Here is a 25,946-nt window from a genome sequence, read left to right on the forward strand (position 1 = left end):
CCACCCAATCCTCACGTCTTCCCTACTCCAGCCCCACACCCTTCAGTCATAAGCTGAAGGATCCCAGAGGCAAATACGTTTATTTACAAAATGCACATACCCTCCCTCCCAGCATGCAGTGTGTTGGGGGGAATCAAGGCTTCACACACCTGAAACCCCCTGTGAGCACCAGCAGAGGAGGAGCCTGAGTGGGGCTGGATGGACAAGCCGACCAGCGCCCCCACTCGGAATCCAGTTGTGGGGGGGATGGAGGGGCTGTACTCCCTGTGGGGGTCACGACCGTGTGTCCAGTCGGTTCATATATTCCTGCAAGGCCTTCAGGCGCGCGTCTATTTCGGCCATGTCCGCCGCCTGGTGGTCGGAGCTGTATTCTGTGAGAGCGGGTGTGGGTGCAGTGGCCGTGAGGGCCCAGCACACTTCCCTTGGGCCCAGGGGGCTGGGGAGGGAGAGATGTGGAGTTCCGGGCTCACCTTTCATAGGGACCCAGCCTCCTGAACTGGTCAGGCGTCTCTGATGGTGGCTGCGTTCCAGAGGGGTGGACTTCTGCTGCTGGGGGAGACGGGAAGGAGGGGTTCGGTATTCTCCCTCCATTCCCGTACCCCAGATCCCACTGGAAATTTTGAACCTAAGGGCCTCAAAGAACTGGGGCTGACACCAACTGGGCACTTACTAGATACAAAATCGCCTCCTGGTATCTCCACCGAAGCCCCCTGGGATGAAAACTACTACCATCCCCTTTGAACAATTTACAAAACTGAGGCTAAGGGGCACCTGGGTGGCTCAGTGGGTTAAAGCCTCTGACTTCTCAGGTCATGATCCCAGGGTCCTGGGATCAAGCCCGGCATTGGGCTCTCTGCTCGGCCGGGAGCCTGCTTCCCACCCCCCTCTCTCTGCCTGCCTCTCTGCCTACTTGTGATCTGTGTCTGTCAAATAAATATATAAAATCTTAAATTTAAAAAAAAAAAGAAAAGAAAGTGATGATAAGAACTACCAGGAGTCACACACGTGACAGGAAGGCGGGGCCGTGTTTTAAGAGCTGGTCACTTGAGGCCAGGTGCCATCAGCAGGTATCATCTCCCCCAACCCAACTCCACACTCCCCTCCAATCCAATGGTCTCAAAACATTCTACGTCCAGATGCATTTCAAAAGACCCCTTGGCAACCTGACTGCCCCAGAATGGGAATGATGGGCTTCTGGTGGTTTCCTGCTACCCCCACCCCCTTCAAGATCTGGGGAAAGACACTCACCTTCCTGGGCCCACCCCAGGTTGTGGGGCTGGGAGGCTTCCCGTGGCGGCGCACGCTTGACAGGAAGAGAGTATTCAGGAACAGCGCGAGGAGCCTTGGGCACCTCCCACCTAGCCCACCAGGGTGGTTTCAAGGCTCCCGTCCCTATCACCCAATCTCCCCGCAAAAGCCTGTTTCCAGACACCCCAAATTCCCGTTTGGAGGCGGTCCTTTCCCTGGGCCCAAGTTTTACCCTCTAGGAAGGGATTCGGAGAAATCCTCCAACTCGCTGCAGGAGCTGGCGGACGAGCAGCGGCTGCGGAAACTGTCCACTAGAGCGGGGAGCAGAGAGTAAGCCAAGCCTCCCGTGCTCGCCGCCTGGGGCGCCCAGCCCGCCGGCCCGCCCCGCGCACTGCAGCCCAGTTACCCGAGGAGCTGCGGTTTCGAGAGCGGTGAGCCGCGTCCCCTCGGCCGCTCACTGCAGCGGGGGGCCGAGTCTGGCGAGACCAGGAGAGGGACGGACCGTCCCCGCTTCCTCCGCTGCCCAGTCGGTTCCGCTGCTGCTGCTGCCTAGGGAGCGGAGGAGGAGACACCACCCTGTGCACCCAACTGATGCTAGGAATGGCGTCAATGGGACCCTCTGGGTCTCAGCCAGGGCCAGTATCCCAGCTGAGGTCACACAGGAAAGGGAAGGAAAAGACATGCGGACACACAGACCTGGGGGCAGGGGGCAGGAAAGGAGGTGGAGGTAAGGTGGAAAGCAGGAGCAGGGAAAGGGAAAGATAGAGCGGGTGACAGACGATGGCGACAGATGGGAGACGAGGATGGACAAGTGCACAGGCCCGGGGGTGTGTGTGTAAAGGGACAGGTAAGGAGGAAATGGGCGCTAACCTCAATTTGATCTCTCTCTGCTTCTTCTCTTTGGCTTTCACAAAGGCTGTAGGATCAAAACGTGGCGCGCGACTACCTAGGATGGGGTGGGAGAGCGTGGAGAGAAGAGGCTGGGGTCACAGGACCACGTCTCCACAGCGCCAGTCCATCCCCCACCCTACCGCGGGCAGGGCAGCGCAGGGCAGAGACCTGTGGGCGAGGGTGAGGGGCGGGCAGGGCGGCCTCTACCCCGGCCCCCCCGGCCACTCTCCCGGGAAGAAGAGCGGGTCGCACCGCGACCACGCGATGTGGAGCGCTCCCGCGACGATGAAGCCTGATCCTCCCGCGCCCGGGGCTGCGGCACTGGCGGAGTCCGTCTCCTGCGGGCACAGGGCCCAGCGTCCGTTTCCCACCCGCCAGCTCCTATGTCAACTTCTATCTCAAGCCTCTTCTCGGATCACACCCTCTCCCAACCTTCAGGTCCATCCTCATCAACTAGACATTCACGCCCTTGCACAGAACCTCACAGATACCTTGTCCCAGGCTCCGCCCCTCTCGGAGCCACAGAGAACCCTCCCCCCATAAAAAGAACCTGTCAGTTCCCTACATCCGAACAAACCCCCTTCACCGGACCCTTCTTCCTGAGGTCTCCCACAGCTCCCTAGAAACCCTTTCCAATACTCCATCACCCATCCCAATAAATAACATCGGACATCAACCAGATCCCCACCAGCTGGGCCACGCCCTTTCGCTCCACAAGATCCATAGGTCCCACCCCTCCCCCCCTTATCTCCAGCCCCAGTCTCCTGACTGACCCTTCAAGCCCTGTCCATCTCTTCACAGACTCGTCCTGCCGTATCCAACTTTCCGCCCCACGCAGTCTATCAGATTCCTTCCAACCCTCTCTCCCCCCCTACTCTAAGCCTCCCTTTCACTCAGGCCCCGACCCTACGGCCTGGGCCCCGCCCTCCCACCCACAGACTCCGCTCCTGCTCCCCAGGCCCCACCCATCCAGTCCCTGGCCCCGCCCCTCCAGACCTCCTCTCTCACCCCTTCTTGTACACAGCCAGCTCGGTGTTCACCGTCCTAAGCCGGGCGCGCAGGCTCCGCTCCGAAGCCTTCACCTCCTCGAGCTGCCAGGAGTGAACAGGGGCGTAGAGGACCACACTGAAGCCGAGGTCCAAACGCCACCGGTCACCCCGCCGCCCGCCACACCCCCTCACCTCCTTGGCCAGGCGCCGGCAATCCTGGCTGCGGCGGCTGACCCCGCGGTGTCCGAGGCCCCGCTCTTGCCGCAGCTCCAGCTCCAGGCCCCGGACGAGCCCACGCAGGGCCTCAGCCTCCTGGCGCGCTGCCCTCCCGGCCAGAGCCTCCTCGCGTGACTGGCCCAGCTGCGCCTCCAGTTCTCGCTTCTCAGATGCCAGGCGTGAAACCCTGGGGAAGACAAGAGGGAAGACAAGAGTAGGGAGGGGGACTCACAGGATCCCATCATTGTCATTTCTCCATGGCCTGAGCACGAACTATTTCATCTGCTCCACGAAGGTAGGCAGGCACCCCCACCACTCCAGCTGCCCCCATGGTCCCATCATCTCTCCCCCTCCCGCACATGAGGAACACGGCCACATCACTCCCACTCATCCCACGGGGAGAACACAGCCCTGTGAGTTCCAATGCCAAAATAAGTCATTGATCTGTCCTTCTCTGTACCCTGAAAACCTAGCCCTGAGGTAGGTCCTGACCTTGGACTTCCTCCAAGACTCTCAGTCGGCTCACACTGCCTCCTATTCACCAGAAGACTCTTTCTAAAATGCAAATCCAATGGGGCATCTGGGTGGCTCAGGTGGCTAGGCTTCTGATTCTTGATTTCAGCTCAGGTCATGATCTCAGGGTCCTAAGACTGAGCCCTGCATGGATCCTCTCATCTGGCTCCACGCTCAGCCTGGGGTCTGCTTGTCCTTCTCCCTCCCCTGCTTGCACTCTCTCACATGCGATCTCTCTCTCTCTAAAACAAATACATAAAATTTTACTTACTTATTTATTTTTAATTTTAAAGATTTTATTTATTTATTTGTCAGAGAGAGATCACAAGTAGGCAGAGAGACAGGCAGAGAGAGAGGAGGAAGCAGGCTCCTTGCCAAGCAGAGAGCCTGATGCGGGACTCGATCCCAGGACCCTGAGATCATGACCTGAGCCAAAGGCAGAGTCTTAATCTACTGAGCCACCCGTGCTCCCATAAATAAAACTTTAAAGATGCAAACCCAATCAGGTCATTACTATGCTCAAAACCTTCCTTGAGAAAAAGACGTACACACAGGCTATTCATTGCAGAACTCTTTGTAATAGCAAAAAGAGTAGAAATAACCAAAATGTACACCAACAGAAAATAAGTTGAATTTCTACTGTATAGCCACTCAATGTCCTAGCCAGTGCAATAAGGCAAGAAAAAGAAATCAAAGGGAAGGATTTAGGAAGAATGAAGAAAACAGTCATTTGCAGATGAAATGATTATAAGTATTGAAAATCAAAGTCTACAAATTATAAGAAATAATAAGAAAACTGACCAAAGTTACTAGATACAAAATCAACATATAAATAAAACTATCAGGTGTCTAGGTGGCTCCATTAACCAACTGAGCACCTGCCATCAGCTCAAGTCAAGATCTCAGGGTCCTGGGATCCAGCCCTGGGGCTCCCTGCTCAGCAGGGAGTCTGCTTCTCCCTTTCCCACTCCCCCCAACTCCTGCTCTCTCTGTGTCTCTCAATTAACATCAACATGGTTTATATTTAAAGAAACCATTAGCAAAATCATCCAAAGATGGAAAAATCTAACAAAATATAGACCTACATAAACACATAGGTATACTGTTTACATATTAGAATACACACTATTGGGGCACCTGGGTGGCTCAGTTGGTTAAGTGACTGCCTTCAGCTCAGGTCATGATCCCAGAGTCCTGGGATTGAGTCCCGCATCAGGCTCCCAGCTCCATGGGGAGTCAGCTTCTCCCTCTGACCTTCTCTCCTCTCATGCTCTCTCTGTCTCTCTCAAATAAATAAATCAAATCTAAAAAAAAAAAAAAAAAAAAGAATACACACTATTTATATAGATTTCAGCTTTTCAGCTTCCCCTAAATTATTCTATAGATTCAATGCAATACCAATAAAAATCCCAACAAGTTTTGGGGCACCCGGCTGGCTCAGTCAGTGGAGCATCTAACTCTTGGGTCTTAGGGCCATGAATTCAAGCCCCATGTTGGGTGTAGAGATTATTTAAAAAGAATAATATCTTAAGCCCATTATTAAAAAAAAATTCCAGCAAGTTTTATGTTTTTGTATTGAAAAACCTATTGATTCTAAAATTCATAAAGAAATGTAAATTTCCAGGGCGCCTGGGTGGCCAGGAAGTCTGCTTCTCCCTCGTGCATTCCCCCTGCTTGTATTCCCACTTTCACTGTCTCTCCTCTCTGTCAAATAAATAAACAAAATCTTTTTTTTTTATATATTTTATTTACTTATTTGACAGACAGAGAATCACAAGTAGGCAGAGAGAGAGGGGGAAAGCAGGCTCCCTGCTGAGCAGAGAGCCCAATGTGGGGCTTCATCCCAGGACTCTGGGATCATGATCCGAGCCGAAGGCAGAGGCCTTTTTTTTTTTTTAAGATTTATTTATTTTTTTTTTTATTTGACAGACAGAGATCACAAGTAGGCAGAGAGGCAGGCAGAGAGGGAAGAAGAAGCAGGCTCCCCACTAAGCAGAGGGAGCCTGATTTGGGGCTCAATCCCAGGACCCCGGGATCATGACCTGAGCTGAAGGCAGAGGCTTTAACCCACTGGGGCACACAGGTGCCCCAAATAAATAAAATCTTTAAAAAAAAAAAAAAAGGAATTGATCAAGTAAAGAAAAAAAACAAGAGAGAGAAATATAAATTTCCGGGAAGGCTGGGTGGCTCAGTTGGTTGAGAGTCTGCCTTTAGCTCAGGTCGTGATCCCAGGGTCCTGGGATCGAGCCCCACACTGGGCTCCTTGCTCAGCTAGAGGCTTGCTTCTTTCTTTACCTCTGCCTGTCTATGCTCTCTTTCTCTCTCTGAAAAATAAATAAAATCTTTTTTAAAAAATGTAAGTTTCAAAAAATAACCAAGAAAAATTCTTAAAATGGAAAAACAAAAGTCAGAAGACTTCCTCTACCCAGTATCAGCCTAATTATAAAGCTACAATAATTTTAACAGTGTGGTGCTGGCACAAGGACAGACAAAACAATGGACTACAGAGCACAGAACCTCACCTGATGTGTGATACATATATAAACATTATTGATGATAAAGGTGAAAATGGCTAGGGAGTAAGGAAAGGATACTCTTACCAATAAATGTCATTGGGCTGATTGGTCATGTGAAAAAAACCATGAATGCTCTCCTACCTCCCCAAAAATCAATTTCAGGTATATTGTAGACATAAATGTGAAAAGCAAAAGACAAAGAATTATAGAAGATGATACAGGACAACAGCTTCATGATACTGAGAGAAAAGGATTCTAAAAACAGACATAAAAATCACTAACTTCCGAGAAAAAATTTATAAATTAGTTTACATAAAATTAAGAACTACATAAAGGTGCCTGTTTATCAAAAGACACTATTAAGAGAGTGAAAAGGCCAGCTATAGAGGGCAAGAAGGTTTCTGAAATACATAAAATTAACAAAGGGCTCATATCCTGACTATATAAAGAGTTCCTGGAAATCACTAAGAAATAGATGACAGAAGAAAAATAGGCAGCTGACAAAACAGGAAATCCAAATGGCTACTAAATATATGAAAAACTGTTCAGTCTCACTGGTAATTAGCAAATGAAGAGTATCAAGAGATGCTAGGCTGATGGAAACTTAATAAGAAGGAACCAAGTCTCCGTATCCAAACTCATCAGCCCCAACACCACCTGACAGTAGGCAAGCACACAGTACTACCACGGAGGGCGTCTTGCCAGAAACCTAAATCTGATGAGCCTATAGGTTTAACAACTACTTCACAGGAAATACAAAGGATGGGGAATGCATTAACCATAGAGACAGAATGAAGTATTTACAGAGGAGATATGATATCTTGGATTTGCTTCTGAGGGAAAGGGGAGTACACAGATCAAACAAGATGGGCAAAATGTAGATAACCATTGAATCGGAGGCAAAGGACGTGGGCATCATACTATTGTCTACTTTTGTGTGTTCTTGGAATTTTTCCTAATAAAACACTTCTTGGTGCCTGGGTAGCTCTGTCAGTTAAGCGAATGCCTTCAGCTCAAGTCCTGATCCCATGGTCCTGGGATCCAGTCCCCCCTCAGGCGCCCTGCTGAGCAGGGAGCCTGCTTCTCCCTCTGCCTGCTGCTTCCCCACTTGTGCTCTCTCTCTGTGTCAAATAAATAAATAAAAATCTTTAAAAAAACAAAAAAGTTCTTAAAATTTGTGGCTCCCCTATATTCTCCAAGGAGCTTCCCATTCAGCCCCACCTATTTGACGTCCCTCTGCCCTTCCTCTCCCCCCACCTTCCCCTCCAGCCAAGCTTCTCTTTGCAAATACAAGTCTTCCTTCTGGAACACTCTCTCACCTTCAAATGTCACATCCCCTGCCTGCTGCCAGGCTAGGTCACGTCTCTCTCTTCTCTGCTTTTGTGGTTCTCTGTACATTTCCTTTCTAAAGCTAACATTTATCAGTGTGATTATCTGTTTTCTGTCTGGATCCTCCAGCCGTCTGGCCACTGTGAGGGACCCGAGTTCTGCCGCCAGATTGACTATGTTTGACTCTACCCCACTTATTACAAGCTGGGTGACCTTGGGCAGTTTGACCTCACATCTCTTATTACAAGCTGGGTGACCTTGGGCAGTTTGACCTCACATCTCTGCAAAGTGGGATGATAAAAATAATAATTCCCACCTATAAGGTTGTAAGAATCTATGAAGAGTGTTTGGGATCATGTCTGACACTGAGTAAGGGCTCAAGAGGCATTAACTAGGGCTGGGCAGCGTGCCTGGCACACAATACAAACCGGGAAAATGTCAGATGGATGAATGAATGAATTTGGAGTCTTCCCGAACTCCCGAACTCCAGTTAGGAAGAGGAAGTTGGGAAGGGGAAGATAAGAAGCCTTTGACCAGCTATAGGATCTCACGCTACCCTTGCTAGTTCTGGCTGGTTCTGAAGGGCAAAGGGCACCACGCTGTGGCCAGTCTGGGAAACACATACATCCACACAAACCAGTCCTAAGGCTGAACTGAGGACAAAGCTTGCGCTGCTTCCCAGCAACGCACAGCCAATCTCTTCCAGGAGGACCCACAAGGCTCTCCAGCTCCGTAAGCTCCCACTCCTCCCCGTCAGCCCCAACACTCAGTCCTGGCCGAGCAGCCTAGCAGCTGCCAACAGAACAGAGCGCAGCAGCTAAAGGAAACAAAGGGGGCTTGGTGCTGGCTGCCCAGATTCAAGGTCTAGCCTGGCCATATTACTCACTGTGACTGGGGCAAATTCTCTAACCTCTCTGGGCCTCCACGTTCCTCCCCAGCAAAACGAGGATGACAGCAATGCCTGCCTTACAAGGATTAAAGGAATGAAGTCATAAACCACTGAGCAGAATCCCTGGTACACAGTGAAATCCTCAATAAACATTAGCTGCTGTAATAATTATTATTGTTACTTCTATTATTGTTACTGAGCGCCTGGGTGGCTCTGACTGACTGTGCCATGTCCGACTCTTGATCTCAGCTCAGGTCTTAATCTCAGAGTTGCGAGTTCAAGCCCCGTGTTGGGCTCCATGCTGCGTGTGGGGCCTGACTTTAAAAAATAAAAAATAAAAAAGATAAACAAATAAAAATATTATTTGCCCTACCCAATGGATGGGGCCCCCTCCAAGTGGGGATGGAGTCCCTGATTCAGCACCCCACAAGGCATAGCACCTGGTAGGTACTCAGTAAACATGCCAAAAAGACTTTGCTTTCTTCACTTTACTCTCCTAGTCCCCTTGTTCTCACCACATCCTACCAAATACAATGCCTTTGCACATGTTCTTCCTTCTGCCTAGAATACCCTTCCCTTACTGGGCAGGCTCCAGTCTCCCCTCTGGGCTTCCCACGTTCCACCCACTGTGAATCGTAACTGTCTGCAGACAGAGCTATCTCCCCCCACTCGACTGGGAGTCCCAGGAGGGCAGGGCCAGGACTGTCTCCGTCAGTGCTGTGTCCCCAGCACCACCCAGCACGAGGCAGGCACAGAGGAGGGGCTCAGAATAAGTACCTGGTGAATGAGGGCCCACCATCCTCCCAGTAGCCCGGAGCACGGGGCCCTGAGGCGCCCCCCCAGCCCCAGCCGCCCTCCCCTCCCAGACTCACTGCTCCCTCAGATGCCAGATCTCCGTGTCGCGAGTGTCCCGAGCATCCGGGCCGTCTAGCCCTCGAAGGCGGCCCAGCTCCTCCTTCAGTGAGCGGATGATGCCCTGCAGGACCACAGGGTCTGGCTTGCCCTGGTACGGGAGGGGCAGCGGGTAGTGAATCCTGGGGAGGATTAGAACCGTGGCAGCTCAGAGGCCAAGAATCCACCCAAGGGCAACTACCAGAACCTGAGAGCCTTTGAGTATGAAAACCCCCAATTCCAAAAACCTCACATTCCTAGAGACTTAAGTTCCCAATGCAGCTTCGAGCCCACTCCCTGCTCCCCTGCCCCTCGCACCCACCTGCCGGCCGGCAGACTCCCTTATCTAGCAGACTTGGAACCACCGGCACCGACAGGCCTGGTGGAGTCTGAGCTGACTCCCCTGTCATTCACTGCTGATGGAGTGAACCTGCCACCAAGCACAGTCCTAATTCAGATTCCACAGGGGTAGATTCTAAATGGCCCAACCTGCAACACCTCTTGGCTGAAGAAAGGTAAGTGACCTCAATCTACTGCCCCACCAGATGCTATGCATCTGGGACTGACATCCTCCCGCTAGAAAATCAGATGCAGCAGACACCATCCCCTGGCTCCCCAATGGCCATTTCTGGCACCCTTTTGCCTTGCTGCCTCCCAATATACAGGCTTATTATCCTAGCATCCCCTGCATGTGACTGCTTGTGGCCACGTATTAAGGAAAGGCCACAAGACCATTCCTGGCCAAGTATTACAGGAAATCTGTTGGGCATTTCCTAAGAACACTTTTGCTTTCCTGATAAAAATGGTAGATCCCATAACAAGTACAGCCCCGTTCTCTTCCTTTTGCTTTGATATAGAATAAGTGCCTGGAGGGCCAGCAGCCATTTTGTGACCATGAGAGGTAAGTATGGAGGTCAAAAAGTCAACACATCAGGGATGACAAAAGGAAACAAAACAAAACAGCGGGAGCCTGAGTCCCCAATGAAACTTTTTGTTGTGTCATAAACTATTGTTTGTTTCAAGCACGAATAATAGTTATTCTATTTATAGCCCAACACAGTATTTAATGATACAAATCTCAACCCTGAAGATTCCAAAGGCAACACCCGCCCCCCACCCCCGCCCTTGCCCTCAGGGGGTTCCTGAGTTCTAACCACATCCCCACCTGCGCACCAGCCTGAGCTTAGAGCCAGTCCCTTATCCCCACCTGTCAAACTCCACAGAGTAGATGAGGATCAGGTAGCGCTTGGAGTTGAGCTGGGCTGATCTGGAGGCCAAGGGGCCTGAGCGGCTCCCCATCTTGCGATTCCGCAGGGACTCCAGATCTGTGTAGGTCAGTAGGTCAAGGGTGACCGACTCACTGCTCTGTTGGAAGAGCCAGGACGGGAGGAAATGCTGGGCAACCCGACAGGGCCACACCCAGAGCACACAACCCACCTACCCAGGCCACACCCCATCCATTCTTTGGGCTTGCTGGGCTTTTCCTACACTGAGGAGGATGATCAAGATGGCCCTGCCTTAGGGCTGGCACAAGGATGTCAGAGGGAGAAACAGGAAAAAACCTAAATGCTCACCCATGGGAGACAGCTTAGTACTGTGGCTCTCCAAGCATTGCCTGAAGACCCATGGGGGTCCCCAAGACCCTTTCAGGGAATCCATGAGGTCAAAACAATTTCCATAATAATACTAAGATGTCATGTGCCTTTTTTTGCTTTGCTGGCATTTATACCAACAGTGCAAAACAATTGTGGGTAAAAGCAATGGTACCCATCAGCACACATCAAGCCAGCGGCATCAATGTAGTAGTAGTCACTGTATTCTCTGTTGCCCCGTAGTCCCAGTGGGGAGCCAGGAAGGAAGAAGAAAGGAACGAACAACATAACACAGGAAATCAAACCTAGAATGTTCTTTTCTTTTTGTTTTTTTTTTAAGATTTTGTTTATTTATTTGACACAGAGAGAGACCTCACAAGCAGGGGGAGCAGCAGGCAGAGAGAGAGGGAGAAGCAGGTTCCCCGCTGAGCAGAAAGCCCAATGTGGGGCTGGAGCCCAATGTGGGGCTCGATCCCAGGACCCCGAGATCATGATCTGAGCCGAAGGCAGATATTAACCAGTTGAGCCACCCTGGTGCCCCAAATCTAGAATGTTCTTGGTGAAGCAGTAAAAATCATTAATTTTATTCAATCTCCATCCTGGAGAACATGGCATTTTACTACTCTGTGACACGATGGGAAGCACACATTCTGTGGCATTCCAAAGTATGACAGTTGTCTCAGGAAGAACACTTCTGTAATCGAGCTTAGGTCTAAATTAGCCACTTTTTCATGGTAAACTATTTTTACTTGAAACAACGACTGACAGACATAACTACGGTTATTCAGACTTGGGTGTCTGGCAGACATTTTCTCAAAAATGAACAAAGTCAGCTTGTCACTTCAAGAAAAACAGCTACCGGTATTTGTTGCCAATGGTAAAATTCAAACTTCACAGCAAAAATTAGAATTTTGGAAAACTTGGATCTGACACTGGGTGCTTGATAGCTTCTTGATGTTGAAAGACTTCCCTGGTGAGATCAGGGAGGATATTAACAAATGTGACTTCCTGATATTGTATTAAAAAAAATGTGTCAACACTTGGAAGATCTATATAACTCAGTGAACCATAATTTCTTTCTTTTTTTTTTTTAAGATTTTATTTATTTATTTGACAGAGAGAGATCACAAGTAGACAGAGAGGCAGGCAGAGAGAGAGGAAGGGAAGCAGGCTCCCTGCTGAGCAGAGAGCCCGATGGGGACTCGATCCCAGGACCCTGAGATCATGACCTGAGCCGAAGGCAGCGGTTTAACTCACTGAGCCACCCAGGCGCCCTGAACCATAATTTCTAAATGACCATCGCATGACATCATAAGATGGGTAAAAGATCCAAGTAAAGTTCAAGATACATCCATAGATTTTAATGTAACCTGATCATGTTCACGGATAGGCTTTTGGACTCCACACTGCAACAAATCTTTAAGAAATTACCACCTGCCCACTTTTAGTATGTTAGCAAAGAAGGATTTGCACAATTCCCTGATTAAGGGGCTCCCTTTTCCAACTACATAGGTATATGAGAGAGATTTTTCTGCATATACTTCAACCAAAACAAATCACAACAGACTGAATGCAGAAGCACATATAAGAATCTAGAAGTTTTGGGGGTGCCCAAGTGGCTCAGTCAGTTAAGCGTCTGGTTTTGGCTCAGGTCATAATCTCTGAGTCCTGGGATTGAGCCCCTCCTCAGGCTCCCTGCCTGCTTCCTCCCTCTCCCTCTCCCAGTGGCTCCCCCTGCTTGTACTCTCTTCTCTCTGTGTGTGTGTCTGTGTGTGTGTGTGTGTGTGTGTGTGTGCACGCGTGCATGTCAAATAAGTAAAAATCTTTAAAAAAAAAAAAAGGATCTAGTTTTCTATTAAGCAAGACATTAAAGAGATTTACAGAAATGTAAAATAATGCTGTATTTCCCACTAATTTATTTTGTTTTAGAAAATGTATTTTTGGGGTGCCTGGGTGGCTCGGCTGGTTGAGCAACTGCCTTTGGCTCAGGTCATGATCCTGGAGTCCCGCATTAGACACCCTGCTCAGCAGGGGGTCTGTTTCTCCCTCTGACCTTCCCCCTCTCATGTTCCCTCACTCTTTCTCTCTCAAATAAATAAAATCTTAAAAAAAAAAATGTATTTTTCTGGGGCGCCTAGGTAGCTCAGAGGGTTAAGCTTCTGCCTTCGGCTCAGGTCATGACCTCAGGGTCCTGGGATTGAGCCCCACGTCAAGCTCTCTGCTTGGTGGGGAGCTGGCTTCCCCCCATTCTCTCTGCCTGCCTCTCTGCCTCCTTGTGATCTCTCTCTCTGTCAAATAAATAAATAAAATCTTAAAAAAAAAAAAAAGAAAATGTATTTTTCATTAGAACGTTCTTTAATATGTAATTGGTTTATTATGGTGATTTGTAAGTGAATTCATAAATATCTTTAAGTTATTCTCAGTTTTAATTTATAAGACAACTTAATCTATAATATAGCAAATATTGATAGGTAAAACCTTCATAAACAAAAGCTCTTTGATGTCTTCAATAATTTTTTTTTATGATTTTATTTATTTATTTGACATAGAGAGACACAGCAAGAGAGAGAACACAGCAAGGGGAGCAGGAGAGGGAGAAGCAAGCTTCCCGTGGATCAAGGAGCCCAACATGGAACTTGATCCCACGACCCAGGATCCTATAATCCCAGGATTATGACCTGAGCCGAAGGCAGATGCTTAATGACTGAGCCACCCAGGCGCCCCTCAACAATTTTTAAGAGCATAAAGAGATCATGACACCAAAAATCTCGAGAACCATTAGGTTAAACAAATCATGCCACCTGGGTATAATGGAATACTAAGCAACCCCTAATAAGGATAACAAACTCAGAAGTTGATGACAATAATAAAAAGACAGTATCGGGGCGCCTGGGTGGCTCAGTGGGTTAAGCCTCTGCCTTCGGCTCAGGTCATGATCCCAGAGTCCTGGGATTGAGCCCCACATCGGGCTCTCTGCTCAGCAGGGAGCCTGCTTCCCCCTCCCTCTCTGCTACTTGTGATCTCTGTCAAATAAATATTTAAAATCTTTAAAAAAATTAAAATAAAATAAAAAGACAGTATCTGTAAAACACTTACGAGCCAGACGCCATTCTAAGTTTTTTATAAAGAGGTCATTTAATCTTCACCACATTGTGAAATAGGGACTACTGTTATCCCCACATTACAGTTAAGAAAATTAAGGCATGGGGTGCCCAGGCAGCTCAGTCAGTTAAGCATCTGACTCTTGACTTCAGCTCAGGTCATGATCTGAATTGAGCCCTACACTGGGCTCGATTCTTTCTTTCCCACTGCCCACCCCCCTGCCCCTGTTTGTACACTCACTCTCTCTCTCTCTCTCTCTCCCCCTCTCTCTAGGGAAAAAAAAAAAAAAAAAAAAGGAAAAGAAAGGGGAAAAAAAGAAAAGAAAAGGAAAGGAAAGAAAAAAGAAAAGAAAAAAAGAAAACTAAGGCATGGAGGGGAAGTAACTGGCCCACGGTTCCCAGCTACTAAGTAGCAGTGATGAGTAGGAGTTCAGAATTCATGCTCTTGGCCATTATGCTACACTGCCTATACATGCTAAAATGTTAACAGTCTAAAGTAGGGGATAGACGGGATTATAAGAGACTGTCACTTTCTAACTCACACACTCTTTCACTGTCATAATTTTACAAGTACAAATTCTCTCTATAATCAGAGAAATAATGTAGCTCATAGTTTTAAAATAATGTCTAAGTAGCATCCCTACCACTCTAACTTCTAGCCTGCTTTTTTTTTTCCTATTAATACTTTTAACTATTTGCCATTATATATTTTTTCAACTTTCTGTTTTTCCCACTAGAATGTCAGCTTCGTAAGGACAGGAATTTTGTCTCTTCTGTTCACTGCTATATCCCAATGGCTATCACAGTGCCTGGCACACTGGAGATACTCAGTAAAAATGACACGAATGAATACTTATATTCACTGATGTGACTAAATGTTTATAAAATATTGTTGAATCTTTTAAAAACAGGTTAAAGAATATTTTGGGAAGTATATCCACTATATAAAATTACACATCTACAAATACACACACATACACACACTTTCACAAGTAAACAAAGAAATAGAGAAATGGCTGGGGTGCTTTTCACCAAAATATTAATAAAATATCATCAGGAATGAGTATTTGGAGTAAAGTGATTTTTACTTTCTTCCTTACGTTTCTTTGTGACATGACTTTTACTCTCTTCTTTACATTACTCTGTGACATGAATTTTCTACATGAGAGTATCTATCACTTACATTTGGGAATGAAAAAGATAGCCCTGTCCCTTTAAGGAAATACAAGGTAGAGGGTCTTGCATATATCAGTTGGGTATCTACCTCCCCAGGGATCCAGAAAACAGAAACCTCCCCTGACCCCCAGCCCTGGCCCCTACCTGGGTGAGAGCCGACTCTAGCATGTTACAGAAGATGTTGAACTGTTTGAAGTTCCCCGTCTTGTGAGTCAGATCTTCGATGACTGGGTAGAGAGAAAAGTCCTTCCTGAAGTCTGACCACTTGCCCAGCCCAAGAGCAATGCATCCAAGCTTTTCAACTTTCTACACCTCTCGTGCTTCTGGCCAGAGGGATGAGCCCTCCACCCCCTCCCCATGTTAGAGTCTCTTGTCAGGTAGAAGAGGCAGATGGGCAGGTTCCTAGTTGGCCTCATCTTCAGGGGAAGGTAATCCTGAGGAAGGACAGGTGAAGCCACCCCAGGCAGGCACACTCACAGCTGGCGTCAAACTGGCCCCGCCACTGGTCAGCCGTCATCCGGTCCTCTACTTCCAGCTCTAGCACCTGCCCAGACACCACCACCCGCACAGCATGCTCCACACCCCGGAAGACGTAGTCCACCTGCAGGCCAGCTGGCTGGTCCATGGCCAGTGTCACTGGGGAGAGGGATGAGACAGAGACCCAGAGGGGCTGAGAGCCTGGGCTCCGAAGCTGGAAGGCCAGAATTCATATCCTGGCTCTGCCATTCACCAGCTTCAGCACCTTCGGAAAAAGACTCCCTCTTGTTCTCATCTAGAAAATGGGTATAATAACGGCATCGACCTCACAGAGTGGTCATGAGGATTAAACTGGACCATACACATAAAAGCATGTAGAACTGTGTCCATACCCAACACGTGCTGGCTAACAGAATACATGGTTTCTGACAAGAGAACCATGCTTAATACTATTATTAATTTATTAATCCTCATACTCATTATATATTAATTAGTCATTCATTCATTCATTCATTCAAACATTTATGGAGAAAAATCAAGCTGCAAAGGGGGACAGAGAATACTGAGGTCAGGAAGGGCAGATTTTAAGTCAGGCTTCAGGGCCGGCTCCTTGAGGAGGCAACCTATGGGCATATGGCTATCTAGCAAAAAGTGGTTCAAATCGAGAGAACAGCAGCACTGTATATTATCGATGACACACTTAAATCATGTCTAGTGAACTCATAATCGACCTTATTAATTGGTCTGTTCTAAGCCTAAGTCCCTTCTCTTAGCCAATGAGTTACCACTTGCTGTTAGTTCTATGAGGTGGAAGAAAGGGGCAGATCTCTGCCTTCAGCCTGGATTTTAGCGGCTGGTGCAGAATGAGAGGCCTGGGCTGCCTGAGTTCACATGTAGCTTCAGCTATGTGCACATACGCAGGCAAGTTACTTCAACTCTCTTGGTGCCAGATTCCTTATCTTTAAAGTACATGCCATCCTGGGTGCTGGGATATGATGACAAACCAGATTATGCCCCACTCTCAAGAGGGCAGCAACAGTCAGAGGTATAAAAATGTCTGAAAAAGGGAGGGAAGTAGTGGAAAAAGGAGATGCTGGGGGTAAGGGTTGTTCTTTTAGCTAAGGTAGCCAGGGAAGGCCTCTCTGAGCAAAGGCCTGGAGAGGGGTAAAGCAATGGGTTATTATCTCAGAGAAGAGTATCCAGGCAAAGGGAGCAGCCAGGCAAGAGCTCCAAGGTGGGATGTTCCTGATTTATTCCAAGAACAGCGAGGTCAGCATGAGGGAGGGACAGAGATGAGATCTACTGGGCCAGATGGCGCTCACACAGGCCTTTGTAAACCCACAAAAGGATGTCTGTGCTCATCTCCTTGGACTGGTGTAAGGATTAAGAGTTAATCACGTTAAAATCTTTGGACAAACTGAACAATGTCCGACACACAGCAATCACTAAAACACATACTGGCAACATCATCATTATTATTTGTTGTTGTGTCTTGAAAGGCAGTACAGAAACAAGGCAAGCTCATTTTTCTTGCTGGTGGACAGATGGGGAAATTGAGGCTCAGCGGAGTCCCACAGCTGCCCCCAAAACAGAGCTACCCAGGGCTGCCCCAACCCAGATCATGGGGATCTCTCCAAAGCCTGGGCTCCTTCTCTCCCCCACATCCTTTGCTCCTCACACTTCCCCAAGAACTCCTCCTAAAGGCTGATACAGAAAATATAATATTGTGAGGCCAGAAAATGATGAGCCCCAAAACACTAATAAGTCAGTGGTTTTTAACCTTTTAAGAGTCTTTGCACCTTTGATAGTCTAATGAGATCTCTGAACAAGATCTCCCCAGATAAATGAATAGACCCATAACCCTTTGCAAGTAATTTCAGGGGCTCCCAGACCCCCCCCCCCAGGCCCATCTACAGATTCCCCTTTCTCAAAAGCCCAAGGACAACCGCCAAAGCCCCAGACATTCTGGTAGGCTCCTCTGTCTCTAGGCCTAAGCTCTTAAGTTTATTCGGGGGAGGGGTCTCTCGTCTTTGGAAGCGGCTGATGAAATCGTGAGACCTCTTCCCCTTGCAAATCCACTCTCACAATTAGCCACTCACGATTAGCCACTCTCACATTCCCTGGAGGCGCAGAGGTGGGGTTAATAATCTCTGACCTATGGGCCAACAAATGGCTACACGTTTCAATACATCCTGCATCCCCTGGTCCTCAGTGCGGGTGCCAGGCAGCGCTGGCCCCGCCCCACCGGGTGTCCTAGACCTCGCCCCCCGACCCCGCCCCTCCAGCTCCGAGGGCCAATCAATGGTTGCGCCGTTCTGGTTACCAAGGCGTTGGAGGTACCCGCAGAACGCCTGAGGAGCTGCACACCTTCACTTGCCCAATTCACCACCCCACTCGTGGTACCCAACTCCGGGGGGTGACAGAAAAATAAAGGGGCCCATCCCACCCCATCTCCACCACCAACCCACCCCTGCTCTCCTCCTTCCCCACTGCCCCGCATAAGCTCCCCACTCTCTTCCAGAGAATAGCAGCCCTTCACTAAATCACAGGGCCTTTCGGAATCCAACTGCCCTGATGTCATCCGCCTCCACCTCAGTCCCCAGATATTAAGCCCCTGAATATTCTCGCTGAATTCCATTGTCCCCTTACACACACCTGCCTCCCACACTTCATAAACTTCGCCCGCTCCCCTCCCCTCATCCCTTCTTCTCCGCTGCTTGTCGTGAGCGCCCAACAATTGCTGATGAAATAAACCCACACCCCTGCCAGCTCCCCATCGCTCATGCCCCAGAGGGCCTGGAGATTTTGGACTCTCCCACCCCTCCCCGCTGCAGAACCTCCCTCCTTCCCTCCATATCTCAGCCTCATTCCTTCTACCACATACGTGAAACCAGCCCTCTCCACTCCCTTCCCCAAGTCCCTTATTGCCATTCTGCATTCCCAGATTGGGGGGGGGGGGTGCATTCCCCTTCTCCGTAAATCAGCCCCCATGTTCTCCATGGGTTTCCCCATATTCTACCTAAATTTTGCTCCCTCCTACTTTTCCTCCTGGATTCTGCATATTTGCCCAAGGTTCTACGCCACAGTGGGGATCTACCCCCATTTTCAGCCTGTCTTACATTATCCCCACATTTCACCTAGATTCTGCTCCCTCCCAAATCCTATGTATACCCCCCCCCCCAATATTTTCCACCTCTCTTCCCTGGAGAGCCTTCCCAGAACACCCCTCCCTGCTCCCCCCCAATTTGGGGGGGTTCCCCAGGCCCCGCTTCCCTCCCCCCTTCCAATCTCCCCACCGTGTCCTTCTACCTGCATCCTCTGTCCTTGCTCTGTGACCAGTGGCTCATCCTGGTTGCTGGTTTCGTTCCAGTCCCAAGACTCCTAGCTCTTCGCCTCAGCTTCCAGACCCTGCATTCGAGGCCCCGCCCTCACCAACCCATGACGTCAGCCCTTCAACCTTGAGCGCTCTGCGTGCACACCCCAGCACCCCACTCTGGCCCACACACCTGACCCCATTTCTCGGGCCTAGTGACATCACGGCTTCAGCGCACACGCGCATACACGTACGCACATGCACGCAAGCACACACGCACAAGCACACTCAGCTTTCCGACCCTGGGGCCTTTCCCTCTCATCTTTCACTAAGGTGACTCCCCTCTCGGTTTCCAGGGTTACATCACTGTCCCTGGCTCCTCCTCCACCCAATAGCGCTCCCTGGATATTTCCGATTTCACAGTCCTTGCCCTAGGGTGGAAGCTGAGAATCTTCCACGCTGGGCTCCCCTAAAACAAATCCACATCACCATCTCCCACACAGGACACGGGCAAATCCCCGCCTCTGTCAGCCCTCAGTCACGACAGCTATTTCACACTGGCTGCAGCACCGGCTTCCTCCAACATCACAGATTCCGGCCTGGCCAGGACTTAGCTGGCCTGTCCTATACAGTATATGACCCCCACACCTCTCATACATACATACATACATACACACACACACACACACACACACACACACACGCTTGGCCTGAGTTACCACTCCCCACCATGTGAGTTTTAGCTGGCTAGAATCCCCCTCCCCTCACCCTGTACTCCCCCAGAATACAGACAAGAGCCTTCCACCCTGTCCTCCTGGAATATATAAACACGAAAGCCTTTAAGGACTCCCCACAACCTGCCTCTCCACAGTGCACACTGCAGCCCACTCCTCCCCCCATCCCCAGAATATCCAAATACCCTCCCCTACTATTCCTCAAACGCTTTTTGCCTTAGATGAGGACTACACGCACCCATCAGTGACTTGTCCTAATTTTGCTCTCAGGTAGATGCTGTAACCATCCCCCATTTCACAAAGGATGAAACTGAGTTTGCCTAGAACCCTGCAGTGAGGGGCTGGCACACTGGTTCCCCTCCCCATCACCCAGCTACGCTTCTGTTTCCTCCCATAATTCTCTGCTCCTTTCCCTCCAGGCACCATCCTTAAGCATGGTACCTTAAGCCTGGTACCTTAAGCATGACCCACACCGCAGGACAGGGACTCCTGGGTTCAGCTCCTGCTCCTCCACTTACCCACAATATGGCCCAGGGCACTTCGCCTCTCTGGGTCTTCTCCCATCAGTAAAGTGGAGATGATAAGAGCTCCCATCTCACATAGGATGGTTGTGGGGATTAGAGTAATTAATACATGTACGGAGTTTCAAACAGTGCCTGGCACCCGGTCAACTGTCCACCATCTGTGCAACTAGCTGACGATTACCTGACAGACCAGAAGCCCAAGAAGGCAGAGCCATTTTGTTCGTTCTTGTACCTTCAGCACCCTGGGCCTGGCACAGATTGGGGACTACTTGTGAATTTATGTGAGAGGCCAGGAAACAGGGTTCTAGGCACTGGAGGTACAGACAAAGTCCTCTCCCCTCAGTTCATTGCTGTGTCACCAGGTCCCAGCTCCAATGTCCATTCCTGTCAGATGCCCTCTCGGACTCCCAAGCTAGGTAAGGAGCTGTCTCAATCACCAGTGTCCCCAGCACTGCCCAGTGGAGGGGTAGGTAGCCCCAGAGGGGGAGTTTAATGATGAAAGAGCTCCAGTCCAAGCTCCAAACTCGTCTGTTATTTCAAGTGAGGACTGCAGACCTTCAGCATGAACTCGGGTGCTTGATAAAAATTAAAAATAAAAAAAAAAATGCAGGATCTTGGGCATGATCCCAAATCTAAAGAAGTAGAACTGGGGGGTGAGCCCAGGAATCTGCATTTTCTACAAACTCCACCAGCACTGAGATCTGAGAGCTTCTGCCCCTGGATACCACAGTCTGCCCAGTTTATTACCCCATCGTGACCCCACCACCCCACACAAGACTCTCCCAGCTCAACAACCCTGCCCTATACCACAGGGAGTCTCTCCTCCCCACCAAGAAATGGTGATGGTGATGATATAATACAAGTAACACTTTTTTAGGGCCCTATGGGCCCTTCCAGGTACTATATTCTCATGGAGTCAATACTCTAGTGGGGGTTGGGAATCTAAGAAGCCAGGGGATATAAACAAACCCTAATATAAGTTGGGTAAGTGGTGTTAACTGAAGAAAACCAAAACCAGGTGATAAGAGGCCAGGGAGTAACAGAAGCTATTTTAGCTTGGGTGGTCAGCAATGGCCGGTCTGTGGATCTGACATTTGAACAGAGACCTGAAGGAAGTGAGGGAGAAGCCATGCAGACATCTAGAGGGAACATTGCCCAGACAGAGGGCACAGCAGGGATATTCCCCAGCTGGGAATGTATTTGCTATGTCTGAAGAACAAGGAGGCCAGGGAGGCTGAAACAATGTCAATAAGGGAGAATGGCAGGAGTCTGAGGGCAGGCTGGAGGGAGAGCCGAATCAGGTGGTGTCCTATGGGCTTGGCAAGGTCTTGTACTGTGCGAAGTAGAAGCAAGTGTGGGAGTGCCTGGACCAGGGAGCAACATGATCTGATTTTTGTTTCAACAGGAACCCTCGACTACGGGCTCCAGGTGAGGGGCAAGGAGCCCAGCGAGGAGGCCACTGCAACAGACCAGGTTAGGGCAGGTGATGGCATGAATCAGAGCAGTAGCAAGGGAGGTGGTGAGACAGGGCTGGATTCTGGAAGTGTTCTGAAGATAGACGCATGAGATTTGCGGATTGGCAGATGACACACAGGCAAGGGAAAACAGAGTCAAGGACAACTCCAAGGTTTTTGCCCTGAGTACCTGGAAGAATGGAAGTGCCATCAGCAGGGTTTGGAGGTTGGAAGGGGAAGCTACAGGTTTGGTTTGGGACAAGCTTTTTAAAGCATGGATGTCAGTTGGACTTCCAAGGAAAGAAGAGTTGCCGTTGGACAAGCGAGTCTGGAGTTCAGGGGAGAGATCCAGACTGCAGACAGGCACCTGGGAGTTATCATTATATAAAGAGCATGTGAGGCCAAGAGACTGGGTGAGGACAGTAGGTGAGTGGTACAGAGAAGAGATGAAGTCATTCTAACGATGCTAAAGCTGAGGCACATAGGGTTAAGGAATTTGCCCGAAGCCAGCCTGACATTCAGCAGCAGGGCCAGTGGCAAAGCCAGGATTTAAACTCAGGCAACCCAAGTCCAGATCCCACAGTCTTAACCACCGGGAGGGTGTTAAGAAGTTTAAGGGTCATTCTTACAAAACCTGGCATATACTCAGCCCTAGATAAACGCTCCATATATCATATGACTTCACACCTCGCCCAGGCACACCTCCATCCTCCAAGTCCTCTGTCCGCTCCTTCTCTCTCTCCGCGTAGCTTCACCTGCCCTGCACCCAGATCAAGGCTTGTAACTCATCTCAAGGACCTCCTCTCTTCCACACCGCGCTAAAATCACCCCTCTCCTCACCCCCCCCCCATTAAATCACAAGGCTATAAGAGAATGTCTGTATTTGACCACCTGCTGTCTCCAGCTTTACACACTTTTCCCATTAAAGACCCTCCTGCGAGAAACAAAACATGACCCCCCCCCAACTCAGACGCTGCCCTCTGCCTCACGAACCCTCGTCAAAGCGCCTACCCGTATTAAACGTCACCCCCTCCCGATTCCTACACTGCGGGGACAGCTGCCCGCCGCAGCCCACCCTCCCCCAAAGCATCCCCTCCCCCCAGGATCGCCACCCTGGCCCGCGCACCCGCCACTCTCGCAGCCTCTCACCTTCTCCACAGCCACCCCTCCTCGCGAGCGGCTCAACTGCCGAAGCTCCAGCCCCGCCCCAGGATCCGGCCTTCTCGCTTCTGACTGGCCCTGGCTCACTCCAGCTGAGTTCTCATTAGTCAAAACAGACGCCCGTCATTCCGTGTCCCGCCTCAGGGACGAACCCACCCTCCAAAGCTTGCCATTGGTCAACTCGGATGAGCGATTCCTAAATGGGCCTAGTCCCCGGTCTTCGCTCCAATCGTTACTGGCTAATTCCTACTGCCAGTCATGCAAAGAGGGTTGTTCCTCGGAGGGGGAGGAAATCCAGGAAGTAGGAATCCTTGACTCCGCCCATCACCCCCTGCGCGCGAGGAGGGGCGGACTGGAGGAGAGTTGGGTGCTCTTGCTTGGCTGCGGGTCGTCTGGGAGCTGCGAATTCTTTGCGTAAAGTGGGGCAGGGGTTTATCGTTGCTCACTCCGTTCCAAGCCAGCATTAAGCGCTTTGCAGGCGTTGGCTTATTGAAACTTAACAACAACTGCGGTGTAGGGGCTACTATGATCCCCATTTTGCTTTTAAGGAAACAATTGCAAAGAGGAACAGCCACTGTCCAGGGATCGCACAGTTTGGGAATGTATTTCTCTTCTGAACCAATGAGTCATTAACGGGGCTGATAGAATTTGCGGAGTTTCGTGGGGGAGATGGGGAAGGGGGCGTTCCTATAGAAAAGAAATACAAATTACTAACACAAATTGGGGTACGAGGGTTGCCTGGGTGGTTCAGTAGGTTAAGCGTCTCCCTTCAGCTCAGGTCATGGTCCCAGGATCTTGAGATCGAACCCCCGATCGGGCTCCCTGATCACCTGGGCGTCCGCTTCTCCCTCTCCCTTACCTCTGCTTGTGCTAGTGCTCGCGCTCTAATAAATAAATAAAACCTTAAAAAAAAATGTTGGGTATGAACGTGAAAACTTAGAATATGAAATAATAACAAATAACATATTTAAAAGAGCTGACAAATACCACAAGCATTGCAAAATCCCCAAAGATAACGTAATGTTTTTATTAATTTACTGCCTGACACACCTCTTGTGGTAGTCGCCTACTTTTTTGGCTGGATATACTTATTTCATAATGTCCTAGTCTGCAGAGAGAAGAGAAAAGTAAATGAACTTTCCTCTAGTATGCACTTGGTGGAACTTTTTTTTTTTAGTCCCTATAGTTTAGAAAAACTTTCACCCTCCCAAGTCAGAATTGGTGATGTCATCGAAACATTTTGGAAACTGGTAAAAACTTTCACAAAGTTTAGCTCACATTAGCTATGTTTTGGAAAATGTTTTTTGTGGACTAGATTCTGGCTCAATCTTTTTTTTTTTAAGATTTTATTTATTTGAGAGAGGGAGAGAATGAGCGTGGGGGTGGGGTGGGGGGCCGGGCAGGAGGGGCACAGGCAGAGAGAAAAGCAGACTCCCCTGCTGAGCAGAAAGCCCAATGTGGAACTTGATCCCTGGACCCTAGGATCATGACCTGAGCCAAAGGCAGACAACCAACTGAGCCATCCAGGCACCCCTCACTCAGTCCTTTTAATTACTAACTCACCTCCACAGGTGCTTGTGGAGTAGGCCACTAGAGCATAGGGTCATGCCACAATAGACTATGGGCCTTGTACCTACTCAGTTAGCTCCGCTCATAGTAGGAGCATTCCTGGAATCCATTCCTAAAGCAGGACTGCTAGTTAGGCCATTAAAGTATATCTGAAAGTGGCTATGAACCACATCCCCATATCCCATGAAACCCAACCTAAATGTATCCTCAACTCACCTTCCCCTCTGCTAGATCCCACAAATGCTACTCTGGCACCACCCACGGTAAAGAGAAGTGCAACAGGGGGGAAGTAGAATTGCAAAGACAGTAGTCTTCACCAATTGCATTTAAAATATCCTCCTTCTGCAAATGTGATGAAGACCTCAGACCTTAGGAACACACTGAAGGACCTTTGCAAATCAGGGCCCTCAAGCTGGCATGAGCTTGGCTATCAACGCATCCTGAACACGTCATCGTGCACTTAAGTGTCCATTATGTGCCAAAGGCTATTACAAAACATCTTGCCCCAAAGCTTAAAGGCCAATCCTGCCATTGCCACCAACTGGTTTTGCCTCCCCCCAGCCTTGGATTAGAATCCAAGACACACTGAGGAAGAAAAAAAAAAGGAATCCCAAAACATCCTCTCACCAGCTGTGGAAGCTTCCATAAGTCACGCCTCTTCCTCAAGCTTTCTTCATTCATAAATGGAGTTCAATTCATTCCTTTATTCATCAAGCATTTCCTGAGCATCTGCTATGCTCCAGGCACTTTTCTGGGAGTTGGGGTAGGTACATCAGTGAATAAAGAGGAAAAAGTCCATGCTTCATGAAAGGGAAACAAAGAATTAAAATATAAACAAATGTATATATATGTCAGATTGTGGTAGATGTTACGGAGAAAATAAAGCAGAGTGAAGGGAATAGGGTAGCCAGAGGTACCTCAGAGAAGGTGACTTAAAAGAGAGACCTGAAGAAAGTTAAGGAACCAGCCTTGCGGGTACAGAGGTAGAACATTCCAAGAAAAGCAAACAGTGAGTGCAAAAGCCTGGAGGTTGGAGCCTACCTGATGCATTTCAAGAACAGTGAGGAGGGGCACCTGGCTGGCTTTTCGGTAGAGCATGTGGCTCTTGATCTTGGGGTCATGAGTTTGAGCCCCATGTTGGGGGTGGAGTTTACTTAAGAAAAAAAAAATCAGGGAGGAAGTCAATACTGAGTGAATGGGAGTGTGGAATAAGACACCGGGGAGGGAGCCAGGGGCCAAGTCATGTAGGGTGTTGGAAGCCACCGTGAGGTCTCTGGGTTTTGTTCTGAAATGGGACCCACTGAAGGTTGAGGGCAGCAGGGACACTTTTTTACTCATGTGTTAAGTGGTGAGACTGGTGGCT

General features: G+C 49.2%; 1 protein-coding gene across 5 annotated transcripts; it reads right to left on the bottom strand.

Annotated features, from left to right (window-relative positions):
* Positions 1–61: 61 nt before the first annotated feature.
* Positions 62–23,055, bottom strand: CCDC61 (coiled-coil domain containing 61). 5 transcript variants are annotated; one of them, XM_059151629.1, is made up of 14 exons: positions 23,003–23,055; positions 15,829–15,987; positions 15,496–15,578; positions 10,690–10,847; positions 9,464–9,625; positions 3,321–3,531; positions 3,148–3,230; positions 2,308–2,477; positions 2,119–2,194; positions 1,655–1,797; positions 1,481–1,559; positions 1,249–1,303; positions 471–549; positions 62–371 (listed from the first exon to the last, which is right to left on the bottom strand). In XM_059151629.1, the coding sequence occupies exons 2-14, from the start codon at positions 15,974–15,976 to the stop codon at positions 274–276; spliced, it is 1,545 nt and encodes a 514-aa protein (XP_059007612.1). In that variant the 5' UTR covers positions 15,977–15,987; positions 23,003–23,055; the 3' UTR covers positions 62–273. The 5 variants fall into 5 exon arrangements, with proteins under 5 accessions (XP_059007612.1, XP_059007614.1, XP_059007613.1 ...); XM_059151631.1 differs by having other exon boundaries at positions 22,980–23,009; XM_059151630.1 differs by lacking the exon at positions 23,003–23,055 and adding an exon at positions 22,541–22,666.
* Between the last annotated feature and the right edge of the window lie 2,891 nt (positions 23,056–25,946).

Source organism: Mustela lutreola, chromosome 16, assembly GCF_030435805.1.
Source record: "Mustela lutreola isolate mMusLut2 chromosome 16, mMusLut2.pri, whole genome shotgun sequence".
In the NCBI taxonomy this organism is placed as follows: domain Eukaryota; kingdom Metazoa; phylum Chordata; class Mammalia; order Carnivora; family Mustelidae; genus Mustela; species Mustela lutreola.

What these genes read in the sequence shown, in the direction of transcription:
- CCDC61 (XM_059151629.1), bottom strand. Translation starts at nt 15,976, where the DNA reads ATGGACCAGCCAGCTGGCCTGCAGGTGGACTACGTCTTCCGGGGTGTG. An exon ending in GCCGGCGCCTGGCCAAGGAG is followed by an intron (nt 3,231 to 3,320) that starts GTGAGGGGGTGT and finishes CACTCCTGGCAG; the next exon opens with CTCGAGGAGGTGAAGGCTTC. An exon ending in AGGCTGGGTCCCTATGAAAG is followed by an intron (nt 372 to 470) that starts GTGAGCCCGGAA and finishes CCGCTCTCACAG; the next exon opens with AATACAGCTCCGACCACCAG.